At 39.3% G+C, this 12,424-nt stretch overlaps 1 protein-coding gene across 1 annotated transcript in view; it reads left to right on the forward strand.

The window, feature by feature from the left end:
- PRMT3 (protein arginine methyltransferase 3) overlaps window positions 1-12,424 on the forward strand; it is a 121,590-nt gene that overhangs the window by 52,097 nt on the left and 57,069 nt on the right. Inside the window, exon 11 of the mRNA XM_055143369.1 lies at window positions 4,852-4,930. Coding sequence (XP_054999344.1) covers window positions 4,852-4,930 — 79 coding nt within the window. The remainder of the gene's footprint in view (window positions 1-4,851; window positions 4,931-12,424) is intronic.

The raw sequence follows: 12,424 nt of genomic DNA on the forward strand, positions 1-12,424 counted from the left end.
GCCATAGTGGCAGTTTGGGGTGGGGGGAGATGGGACTGGGGAGGGTGGGAGGGATGCTGGGTTTACTGGTGGTGGAGAATGGGCACTGGTGAAGGGATGGGTTCTCGAACTTTGTATGGGGGAAACATGAGCACAAAAATGTATAAATCTGTAACTGTACCCTCACGGTGATTCACTAATTTAAATAAATAAATAAATAAAAATAAAATCTTAGGGCTGGGATGAGTGGAGATGTTACTGGCGCCCACTTGAATAAATCGATGAACATCAGGATGACAGTGATACAGTGGTTAATAATGAAATTTATCCTTCATTTCTTTTTTTTTTTTAGTGCTAGAAATTGAATTCAGGACCTTACACGTGTGAAGTGTGTGCGTTACCAATGTGTTCATTGCCTACTCTTTTTTTTTTAAGTTTCTTTTGTTTATTTCATATTTAAAGTTAAGTGTAATTTTAAAATTCTGATTAATCTTTGCAGATATATCCTTAAATTCTTCTCAGTTTTTTTCATTTAAGCTAAAATGTATTGTTTTAAACCCTCTACATGTAGTAGCATATTTAAACTTCATTATTATTCACACTTTTTTGGTGAAGAAGTGAGAGTATAATGATGTTAATTTGTACGTCATACAAGAAAGTAAGTCTTGGGGTGCATGTTATTCACCATTATTGATTAACAGCTACTTACCAACTTAGTATTGACCTTAACCAATTTAAATCCTGTTTAAGCTAATCTCTGGTGAATAATAATAATTTCATCCTTCTTTAAATTGGGTTTGTTGAGAATCAAACCCAGAGCCATACACTCTGCCATGGAGCACAGTTCTACCCAGTAATAACTTCATGTTAAATGCAATAAGTGAGTTGTTTCTGGAAGGAGTCACTTCAGGCTATGTATTGAAAAGATTTGGGGGGAGATTCATATATATACAAGTAAGGTGAACTTTGAGGATTTGAAAGCAAAAGACTTAGATTTGGCTGACCATTTTGAAAAGAGTGACGTTAAAAAAACCGTTTGGGGGGCTGGAGCGATAGCACAGCGGGTAGGGCATTTGTCTTGCACTTGGCCGACCCGGGTTCAAGTCCCAGCATCCCATATGGTCCCCTGAGCACTGCCAGGAGTAATTCCTGAATGTAGAACCAGGAGTGAATACTTAATTTGTATTAAGAAATGTGAATTATAATGTTTTTATCTGAGCAATATAATCTTGCTAGTAGAATTCATTTCCTCCCAGTATTATTAATATATATTGCTAGTTGATCCTTTCCCTGTAAGGTAGATTCTTCTTTTCATACTTCCTTGGCATAAATTAAGCCTTATTTCAAAGGATGAATGTTTATTAACATTTGTGTGCATAGATGTGCATGTATTATGTCAGATTGGTAAAAAACTTTTTTTAGAAAGCCCCCCCCCGTTCTCCAAATAAAAAGGTGATATTAATGGAGAAATAACCTGTTACTGTTAGAATTAATATTACTCAATCCATAGCAACATCTGCACCAAATCCATGATTTCCCAGTGTAAACACATTAGTGGCGAGCTTTGTTGCTCAATCCTTCTCTAGTAGATAATTATTTTCTTATCATTGAGTTGCTGTGTTTGGAGGAGTAGGTAAATGCCAGCGTAGAGTTAGTAGTGGCAGTTTAATTAGTTTTTTTTTTTACAAATGACTCAAGCATGAGGGCTGTAGTTTCACTAAATTTAAATTTGCAGTTAATCTCTTGTGAAGGTTTTTCATTCCATGTCTGCAGGTTTTTCTTGTTCTAAGGGAACCTTTCTAAAAATTTTGTTCAGGGAGTGAGTGGTGAAGGGGGAAAAAATGCTTTTTACATGTGGTTAAGGGATGCTTATTTTAATTCTGTCACATGGTCATTTGTATACAGAACAATGAATAGTAAGGGCAGATTTGATTCAGATGTGCAAACAGGGTAAAATTCATTTTAGCTGATCCTAAGCAATAATAAAGTGTAACATGTACTAAATACTGTTCCAGTGCCTGAGCTTCCTTACTACTCTGAAGTTGGGATGCGTCCTAGGAGGTGACAGGAGTAAAGCTGAAACTATCATCTCTCACTGTCAAATTAATGCTGTAACATACTATTAGAATGTGCTGTTTGATACCAGTGATAACATATTCTGGTCTTCTTTGTGTTCTTTTTTGTTGTTGTTGTTTTGAGTCACTATGAGATACAAAGTTACATAGTGGACCATGGTCAGGTTACAGTCTTACAAACATGATAACCTCTCAGTACCTGTACTGCAAAACAATGTCCCAAAGGGGTGAGACAGAGACAGAGGGAAAGTGCCTGCCATAGAGACAGGAGGGAGGGAGGATGGGGGGCGGGGAGGAGATTAGGGACATTGGTCGTGGGAACTATACACCAGTGGAGGGATGGGTGTTGGAACACTGTGCTGTGATTTCTTATTTTTCTTTAAAAGCTGGAGTATGCTCTGACCAAAGTGATAGTACTGGTAAATCATTGCCTTGCATGCGTCTAATCCCAAATTGATCCCCAGCACCAAATATGGTCTCACAAGAACTATCAGGAAGATTGCTGGCTACAGAGCAGGGAGTCAGCCCTGAGCATAGCTGGCAGTGGCCCAGAGACAAACAAAAAATCTGACTGTGCTTCAGGAACTATATTTAACAATACTAAATAAACAATATATAGTTTGTTACAATGTATAAATATACGAACAATATAAATAATGCTAATTGCAAAATATAATAAATGTGAAGTAGAAAATAAAATAAGTCTCTTGGGGCCCAGGTATTTGTACAGTGGGGAGGGTGCTTTGCTTTGCATGTGGCCAACCCGGGTTTGATCCCTGGCATCACATGTGATCTCCTCAGCACTGCCAGGAGTAACCTCTGGAGCATCACTGGGTGTGGACCCTGCCTCACTCCACCCCAGGCAAAAAAAAAAAGTCACTTTTCCAAAGTTGAGTAAGCATGTAGAGAGATAGTATAGGTACATACATTGCATGCCATGAACTCTGGTTTGATCCCCAGTATCATATGTTCCCCCCAGCATTTCTGGGTTCAGTCCTCTAGGCCCCTGAAAACTGCCTGATGCAGCCTTGCAGGCCCCTGAGCACCCGTGTGGTGGCCTGGGTGATCCCCAGCGTTGCAGTCTGAGCAGCACCATATCCCTAGGCCTTTCGTAGTGAATGGCCCCCCGGATGGGAGGCCCCATCCCGCTGAGCACTGCTTGCAGGGCGCGCAAAGGGGGACAGTGGTGGCTAATTGGTTCCAGTATGTTCAGCAGACTACTTTGCTGTAACACTTTTCAGGACTACTAATGTGCTAATGTGCATTATTAATCTAAGAGGAAGACAGAACATCTAGTCCTTTTCAACCTCCTTCCCTGCCTCCCCCCCCCCCCCGCTATTATAAGCTAAAAAATTGGGTAAGGATAGCTTTAGAAAAGTAATGTTCCAAGCCTGTGTTTTCAAAGCTTGCTCCTGTCTAGCTTTGAACTCGGATGATTCTTTGCTTTAGGACTATCCTGTGCATTTAAGATGTTTACTGGCATGTTTGGGGGCTGCCTACTAGATGACAGTGGCGTACATCCTTCCCTTACAGCAGTCAGAAGTATTTCAGATCCTGTAATGTCTCCCAGAAGACAAATTCCACTGATGGCCCTAACTTACTGTGGTTCAGCTTAATTATTTCTCAGCTTTATGGTTTGAAATCAATACTCTTGCAATAAAGCAGTACTTTGAATTTTTAAGTTTTGGTCTTTTGGGGGAACGACCTGTGACCACCTGCACAGCAGGGCTTGGGAAACTTGTCCCATTCAACCTGTAAAATTTTTACATGTTCCAAGTAGATAAAATTGGTATCCAAACCAAATTCTGATAAGGTTTTTTTTAAAACAAAACTTTTGTGATCCTCAGTTTACAAAACTAGGCCCAAGCATACACTGTGTTTTTAACATTTTAAAAATATTGTCTTATATTTTTATATTCAGCTTGTGAGAAAAACAAACAAAACACCTTACACCTTGCCTTGCATATGGCTGACCCCTTGATTCCTCCGTCCCTCTCAGAGAGCCCCATGGTGTATTTGATACACCAAAAACAGCAATAAGTCTCACAGTGGAGACGTTACTGGTGCCCGCTCGAGCAAATCGATGAGCAACAGGATGACAGTGATACAGTGATATTCAGTTTGTGCACTTTAAGTGCTTTGTTCAATAAATTGTATGAGATTTAAACTGTTACTATATATGCAGAGGCTTGCAAGTGGGAGAAAAAAATGAAAAAAAGCATTTCTGTGCAATACTTTGTGTTCTGTTATGTTGCTTAATCACAGGCACATTTAAGGTTGGGTTGGCTAAGCTGTGATGATCATAGGCTACATGTGCTAATTTTATTTTCTACTTAATAATACTCTAACTTATGGGTTTATCAGGATATAAACTGATTGTTAGCTGAAGGAAAATTGTAATTTAGAATTTCTGTTCTGGATTAATAGTGTGATATTCCTGGAAGTTTTATAGAGTATGTTGTCACTTTCTATTATAAATCTGTAATAACAGTTTCTGACAATTTCCTTTTTTGTAAGAAACTATGTTCTAGAAAGTAGAGTACAGCCAAAGGAGGTTTCACCGAGACATTCTGTTTTAATTAACCTTCTGGTTCTTTATTTCTTGGCCTGATTTTCCATTAATTATTATGTAGAAATTTTACTGCAAAGAAAATCATATCTTGCTTTGCAGAAAATTATGTGATAGACAAAAACATATATTCTGCATTGAAGGAGTAGCCCAACTTAAATTGATCTGTATTTGAGGATATAGTACATTTCTAAAATCCCTTTTTTCTTTTTCCCCTTTTTCATGCAGGGCTATTTTCTTCTTTTTGAATCTATGTTAGATTCTGTACTTTATGCAAAGAACAAATACTTGGCAAAAGGAGGATCGGGTACGTATAAAATTGAAGTTTTAATAATATAATTTTAGTTTGACAGAACCAAATGAACCTTTGGATTTCAAATTACCTATGCATGACTGAGAAAGTTCCCAGTAGAGATGAGAAATGTTTCCATTAGATAAAGCTTAAAGATGTTCGTTTACTATGCTGTTGATAGCAGAACATTATGTAAGATGTGCAGGACTCCAGGTTAATGACATTTTCAAGAACACTTTTTATAAAAATACAGAAGACTTGGTTTTGGAAGCCATTTGCTTTTCAAATGACTCCAACCAAAGCTCCTTTGATCTTTAATGGCAGTTAGGGTTTTTTGTTATTGCTTGGTTATTTTTTTGTTTGTTTGTTTGTTTTTGAGCTACATCTGGCTATGCTCAGGGTGTACTCCTGGTTCTGTACTCAGGGAATCTTTTCTGGTGGTCTTGGGAGACCAAATGAGGTGCTGGAGATTAAACCCAATTCACCTGCATGCAAGACAAGCCCTTGCTCGCTGTACTGTCTCTCTCAGTCCTTTGTTGTTGTGTTTTGTTTTGCTTTTTAGTAAAATATTTCATAGTCAGAGATTATTTTCCTTAGGATAAATTTTTAATTTTATATTGAATCACAGTGAGATGCACAGTTACAAGGTTGCGCTCAGGATTGGGTTTCAATTATATTATGTTCCAGTACCCATCCCTGTAGGATGACATTACTTTGTCCTCTCCCCCCTTGCCACGAGGAGCTTGTCCTGGTTTTTCCCAGAGTTTAGGCTTACCCCAGTCTTACCCATCAAGGTGTTCCTGAATCTCTCCCATCCCTTTGTTTAGCTGTAATCACTTCTCTATGCTCTTTTCCCCAAAATAGTTAATCCTCGGCTTTTCCTTAATCTGACTCTGTGAATTTGTAAGGTCAGAACTTCCTAGGACACTGAATATTATAACATTGCCTTTCTCCCCTATTTATGCCTTTTGAATAATTTACTTTAAAGCTATGTCTTTTTTGTGTAGACATAAGAAGACAATATTATGTTTTTGTAACTTGGGACTTAATTGGCCTCGAATATTATTCCCTCCCGGGCATCTGCTGTCTCCACTTAAGCCTCAGTTGCCCTCAGTTCCTAGCACCCCAAAAGCAGGGTTCCGACAAGGGACGGGATGGATCCAGGGCAAGCGGTGAATTATGTGCTACCCTGGCATCGAGATGGGCCTGGCCAAAGTGCCTAATTCTTAACTATAAGTTAAGAGCTTTATCATAGACAAATGCTGTCATGATCCAAAAGTAATGACGAGACTAGGACCCTGCTAGGGATAGGAAAGACTGATCTGGTCTGAGCACTGTAGTCTGAGATCGAGATGGCCCCAGGAGAGCAATTCTATAAGCTTTAATGCATTTTTTATTGTGTCCATACAAAGTGATTAATATTATGAATTCTTATATGTTTGCTGGATGAGGAGAGGAGAAACACACTCATCGGACTCCGCCCTTGGGTGGATCCTCCTGCTGAAAGAGAATCAATCCTAGGAGAAGCATCCCCTGAGGGAAAGGAACCTTACCCTATTGATTGTGACACACCTATGTGTACCCCCAAACCCCTCCTACTGGGGGGATTTAACTAGACTGTAAGAGTGGATTGAGAGGCCAGATCCAGAGATCCTGAGAGAGATCAAGAGCCGGGAGAGAAGCAGAGAGAAAGAATGAAATAAACTGATCGAGCAACCAGTTTGGCCTTCTTCCTTTCGTCGCCTGTCCTTGACCGACAGCCACACACAGCGGTTCCAGAGCACCGAACTCGGGTGGTGAGACAGAGCCGCCCGGAGAGCCCGCGAGTGCACACGCCCATCGGCGTGCCTTAGTTTTTTACACATCCCTTTACTAGTGTACATTTCCCACCACTAATAACCCCAGTTTCTCTCCACACACCCACACCTTCGCCCTCTTGCCTCTCCCTCCCTTCCTCTCTCCCTTCCTTCCCTCTCTCTGTCTTTTTTTGGACATTAAGCTTTACACTACAGATACTGAAATATATATATGTATCTCCCTTTACCTACTTACAATATTCAGTTCTTGTCCAGAGTGATCATTTCTAACTATTATTATCATACTGGTCCCTTCCCTTCTCTATCCTAACTGCTCTTTGCCACCCACACACTTGTTGCAAGATTGCAACCGTTGACCAGATCTCCTGGCCCCTGTTTTTCCTGGTCTTGGATATTAGTCTCATATCATTATTTTTTTATACCCACAAATGCGTGCATGCAATCATTCTATATCTGTCCCTCTCCTTTTGACCCATTTCGCTTAGCATGGTACTCTGCATATCTGTCCATTTATAAGCAGGTCTCATGACTTCCTTTTTTCTAACAACTGCATAGTATTCAGTCATAGTGTAGCTGTACCCTAGTTTCTTTATCCAGTTGTCTGTTCTTGGGCACTTGGGTTGCTTAGGATAAATTTTATATAGCATCACTAAACCTATGAACCTGGCTTTTCTGTGAATAAGAATATTTAAAACTAAAGCACCTGCCTTGTATGTGTCTGACCCAGGTTTGGTCCCTGGCACATCATATGGTTCCCCAGGCACAGCCAGGAGTGATCCTGTGTGCTCCATGTTTGGCGCTCAAATAATCACTGGTTTTCACTAAACTTTTAAATCACAACACAGTCAGGTGTTTTTGTTTTTGTTTTATGCTAGAGGGAGAACACACTGACAAGAGCTTGGGGGTCCAGGCTACTCTGATACAGCCCAGGGACCATCATGCAGTGCTGGGGATCAAACGCACATACATGGCACGTGCTCCACCACTTGGTCATGTTCCCAGCCCCCAACCAGTATTTTTAAATAGCCCCAAATGCATTTGGAAGGCTGTCTTTCAGCAGCTCTAGTGAACTTCTAATTAATGCTATATACTCAGAATTGAGATGGTGTTTTTTAATCCTTTTGCTGTAGACAGTTGCATGCATAGTGTTCTATTTAGGAACAAAGATTATGTTTTCTTCATCTTTGACTCTTCAGTGAGTTCCACCACTCCTGGAACATTGAGCATTATTGTATTTATTGAATCCACTCACTAAAAATTCAGTTGAACAATATATGTCTCCTTTCACTCACTTCTTTCTGTACGTTTCCTTCTGAAAGCTTTAGGATAAACCGATGGTTTTCATAATCTGAGTTCAATTAATGTAACTGTTACATGAAGGTGAATGACAAGGAAGAAACATTAAATTAGTGACATGAAGCACTTGATCATATTTGTGTGTTCTTGTTTTTTTGTGTTGTGTGAAACTGCTTTGACACTTTCGATGTAGCAAAACCAGTAAGACTGAAACATAGAGCACAGAGGAAATTCTTCAGGTACAAAAGTTCTTTTTATAATAACATAAATGGCTTGCCGTTCTCAAAATTGGCAGTTCTGCTGCTGTTTCAGCATATGTTTCTGATCTCAGACTAAAATTTTCTCTTACATTTACTTAACAACAGTTGACTGTATCATTGCGTGGCTTTTGGAAAAAAAAACTACTTTTGCACATAATAACTAAAAATAAATATTTTTTTTTTTTACATATTGCATGAGTCACTTTTTATTTATTTATTTTTTTTAAATTTATTTATTTTTAATTAGAGAATCACCGTGAGGGTACAGTTACAGATTTATACACTTTTGTGCTTATACTTCCCTCATACAAAGTTTGGAACCCATCCCTTCACCAGTGCCCATTCTCCACCACCCGTAAACCCAGTGTCCCTCCCACCCTCCCCAATCCCATCTCCCCCCCACCCCACCCTGCCACTGTGGCAAGGCATTCCCTTCTGTTTTCTCTCTCTAATTAGCTGTTGTGGTTTGCAATAAAGGTGTTGAGTGGCCGCTGTGCTCAGTCTCTAGCCCTCATTCAGCCCGCAACTCCCTTCCCCCACATGGCCTTCGACTACAATGTAGTTGGTGATTGCTTCTCTGAGTTGACCTTTCCCCGGAACGTGAGGCCAGCCTCGAAGCCATGGAGTCAACCTCCTGGTACTTATTTCTACAGTTCTTGGGTGTTAGTCTCCCACTCTGTTATTCTATATACCATAGATGAGTGCAATCTTTCTATGTCTGTCTCTCTCTTTCTGACTCATTTCACTCAGCATGAAACTTTTCATGCCCATCCACTTGACTACAAAATTCTTGACCTCCTTTTTTCTAACAGCTGCATAGTATTCCATTGTATAGATGTACCAAAGTTTCCTCAACCAGTCATCCGTTCTGGGGCATTCGGGTTTTTTCCAGATTCTGGCTATTGTAAACAGTGCTGCGATGAACATACATGTGCAGATGTTGTTTCGATTGTACTTTTTTGCCTCTCTGGGATATATTCCCAGCAGTGGTATTGCTGGGTCAAATGGGAATTCAATATCTAATTTTTTGAGAGTCGTCCAAATTGTTTTCCAGAAGGGCTGAACTAGTCGGCATTCCCACCAGCAGTGAAGAAGGGTCCCTTTCTCCCCACATCCTCTCCAACAGCGGTTGCTTTTGTTCTTTTGGATGTGTGCTAGTCTCTGTGGTGTGAGGTGGTATCTCAAAGTTGTTTTGATCTGCATCTCTCTGATGATTAGTGATGCAGAGCACTTTTTCATGTTGCACATAATAACTAAAAATAAATATTATCTGTCATTTGTTCATTGTCAGTTGCCAAATGAAAACTCTACTTTTATGTTTTTACACGCAATCCTCACTGTAGCTCTTTGAGGTTGTTAAGGTCTTGGAACAAATCTCAGAAGTTTCCTGGATGATACTTTTTAGTGTCTGAGCATGGAGTTTTCTTCTCCCTGTCTTTTTTTTTTCATTCTGATTTTTGTTGTTGTTATTGTTGTTGTTGTTTGGTGGTGTGATGTTGTTTCAAAATCACTGTGATTCACAAAACTGCTGATAATAGAATTTGGGGCACTCGGTGTTTCAGTTCCATGTCCCAGCACCAGTGTCCCAAGGTTCCCTTTCACTTTCCACCCCGCCTCCTTAGCAATTTAGTGTCTTTATAAAATGTAAGATGTTCCAGTTTCTATACTCCTGTTCTTCTCACGATGCCTTGTTGTTTGCCTGCTGAAGTGCATTTTATTGAATGTGACTCCTGCCTCGAGTTGTTCCAGGGAAAATCCAGAAAATGATTTTCATACCTCTGTCAATGGTATTGATCTTACTGAAGGACTGACAGCAACTTAATACATTTAAATTGAATTCTCCATGAAATTCATTAACTTGGAGCATGTGATTAATGAGGTCACAGTTGATGGACCAGTGGCACAGCTATTTCCCATCATGAGGGATTAAGTGAGGGCTCAGAAGTCTAGTTCTTTGATCCTTTTGTGGAGCTAATATTAAGATAATAAGGAGGTATAATGAAGAGAAACAAGTACTTAATTTCCTATGCCCTATTGCTTAATGTTACTTGTTTGCACAATACAGAGGAAAAAGGAAAAACCTGAAAAGAGTAATAGAAGTGATTTGCCCTATTTGTGCACTTGAGTATTTCTCAATATAACCAGCCATCTACATCTGAGATCCCTAAGTATATTTAGCCTGCTTCCCCATTTTTCAAAAAAAAATTTATTTGGTGCCCCCCCCCCGAAAAATCTACCTTTAAGCAGATAAACAAATAATCTTCCATCTCCCTCTCTCCTGTTGCACTTGCACTTACTACACCCCTCCGGAGCATCCTAGCACCCAGCTGGGGGAGTGGTTTTATCCTCTTTGGCAAACATTCATCTATTTCGATATGAAGGGAAATTTTCTTTTATGTCTTTCTGAAGGAAAGATTTGCTAAGCAATTAGTAGTGTAAGGGTTTTAGAAGGATGGATTGTGAGGAAAAAGAAATGATTTATATAAGTATGAAGTGTTCGCAGTTTTATTTTTGTATAAGTTTAGGTTAAATTAGTCTCATTGTATTATGGAATGGTAGGGGGCCTTGTGCACGTGTGCATGCGGTCAGCCCACAGCCCTCGCCCTGTTGTGTCTCACCAAGCACTTCCGTAGTACGTCAGAGGAACTCACTTTCTGCTGTTGCTATTAGTAAAACTCATTTTGTAAAGTTAATAAAAGGGGGCTATTAAATGCTACTACTATTTTAGCTGAGTTTTACTAAACCCTAAATGTTACCAGAAATTGTATTTTATGTCCAACCACCCAGAAATTAAAAAAAAAAATTAAGAAAATACTTTTTTTGGTCATAATGGATATTTTTACAATTAGAATTAAATGGGATAAAACATATTTCAGGATAATATGTTATAAGCATTTTATGCCCTAAAAAATTTAGAAAGGAAGAAACAGAAGACAGGTAGGAAGGAAATATGTATACTTAAACTGCTTTATCTCAGTGAATAGTGGCTTATGGGATATTATTTTAAGCTGATAAATTAATAACACAAGCCCACTTACCACTTAATAAGTAATATTAAAATTGTAGATACTAATTAAATATGAAACATGAGGATTACTATGACAACATGACTATAAACTTTTAAATCACATAGAATTTTATATCAAAAAGGGCAACAAGAATTTTATTGCATGTAAACTCTATCTCAATAAAATGAGAACAAGTGGCTTGGCCCACCTTCTTTAGGTCTAGTGAATTATGATATGACTTGATATATCAAATACAACTTGCTATTCTTAATTCTTTAAAAATAGGGAAATAAGACTAATCAGATATTTTCTGTGGCAGTGTAATTTATCTCAAAAGTTTGTATCATGTGTAATGGGAATATGTGAAAAGCATTTCCTCTAGAGTCAAACAAGATTTGAATGTCCACTATTACCCAGTTAGGCATTTACGAGAATAACAGTGCAATTAGAAAAGAGAAAATTCAGATGAAACTTGGGGTTGGAGGCACACCTATCTCAGTGCTTGAGGGTGACTCAAGGCAGTGCAGGCTCTAGCCCTTTGAGCCATTTCCCCTACCCAGGAAGTTTTGTTGTTTTATTTGTCGTTGAGTTCTTTAGCCTCTTTAGGCTTGTGGTCCTGCATACTGGTCCATGGACCTGCTGTGAAAACCAGGGCAGAAGACCAGGGCTTTTCAACCTTTCTGCCCCTTTTACCAGATTCGGTCCATGGACCGGTGGATTGAGACCTGATTTAGGTATCAAATTTGCAACGGTGCTGACATTTGTGGTTTTGATATACAGAAATACTCGCTTCACCACGTAAGTGCCTAAATCTTTTCACCAGGGTCCTTTTGTTACTTCTAGTCCACCTCTTTGTTCTCCGCACTTCCCCCCCCACCCCCTGCCCGCCCAAAACCCTCCTGCCACCTACTTGATAGTCTCAGTTTTGTGATCCAAGGCATCTGAGCACTGAGCCGGGAATATTCTCTACGCACTTGGTTGGTGTGACCCAAAACCAAAAAGCAAACAAAAATTTTAAAAAATCTTTTTATACTATCAAGATTCTAAAATTTCAATCCCAGTCATCAGGATTGGATTTTTTAGTTAAAAATTTTTAAATGGGAATGGAAAGAAAATTCCTAGAGATAG

The sequence above is a fragment of the Sorex araneus genome, chromosome 6, assembly GCF_027595985.1.
Source record: "Sorex araneus isolate mSorAra2 chromosome 6, mSorAra2.pri, whole genome shotgun sequence".
Taxonomy (NCBI): domain Eukaryota; kingdom Metazoa; phylum Chordata; class Mammalia; order Eulipotyphla; family Soricidae; genus Sorex; species Sorex araneus.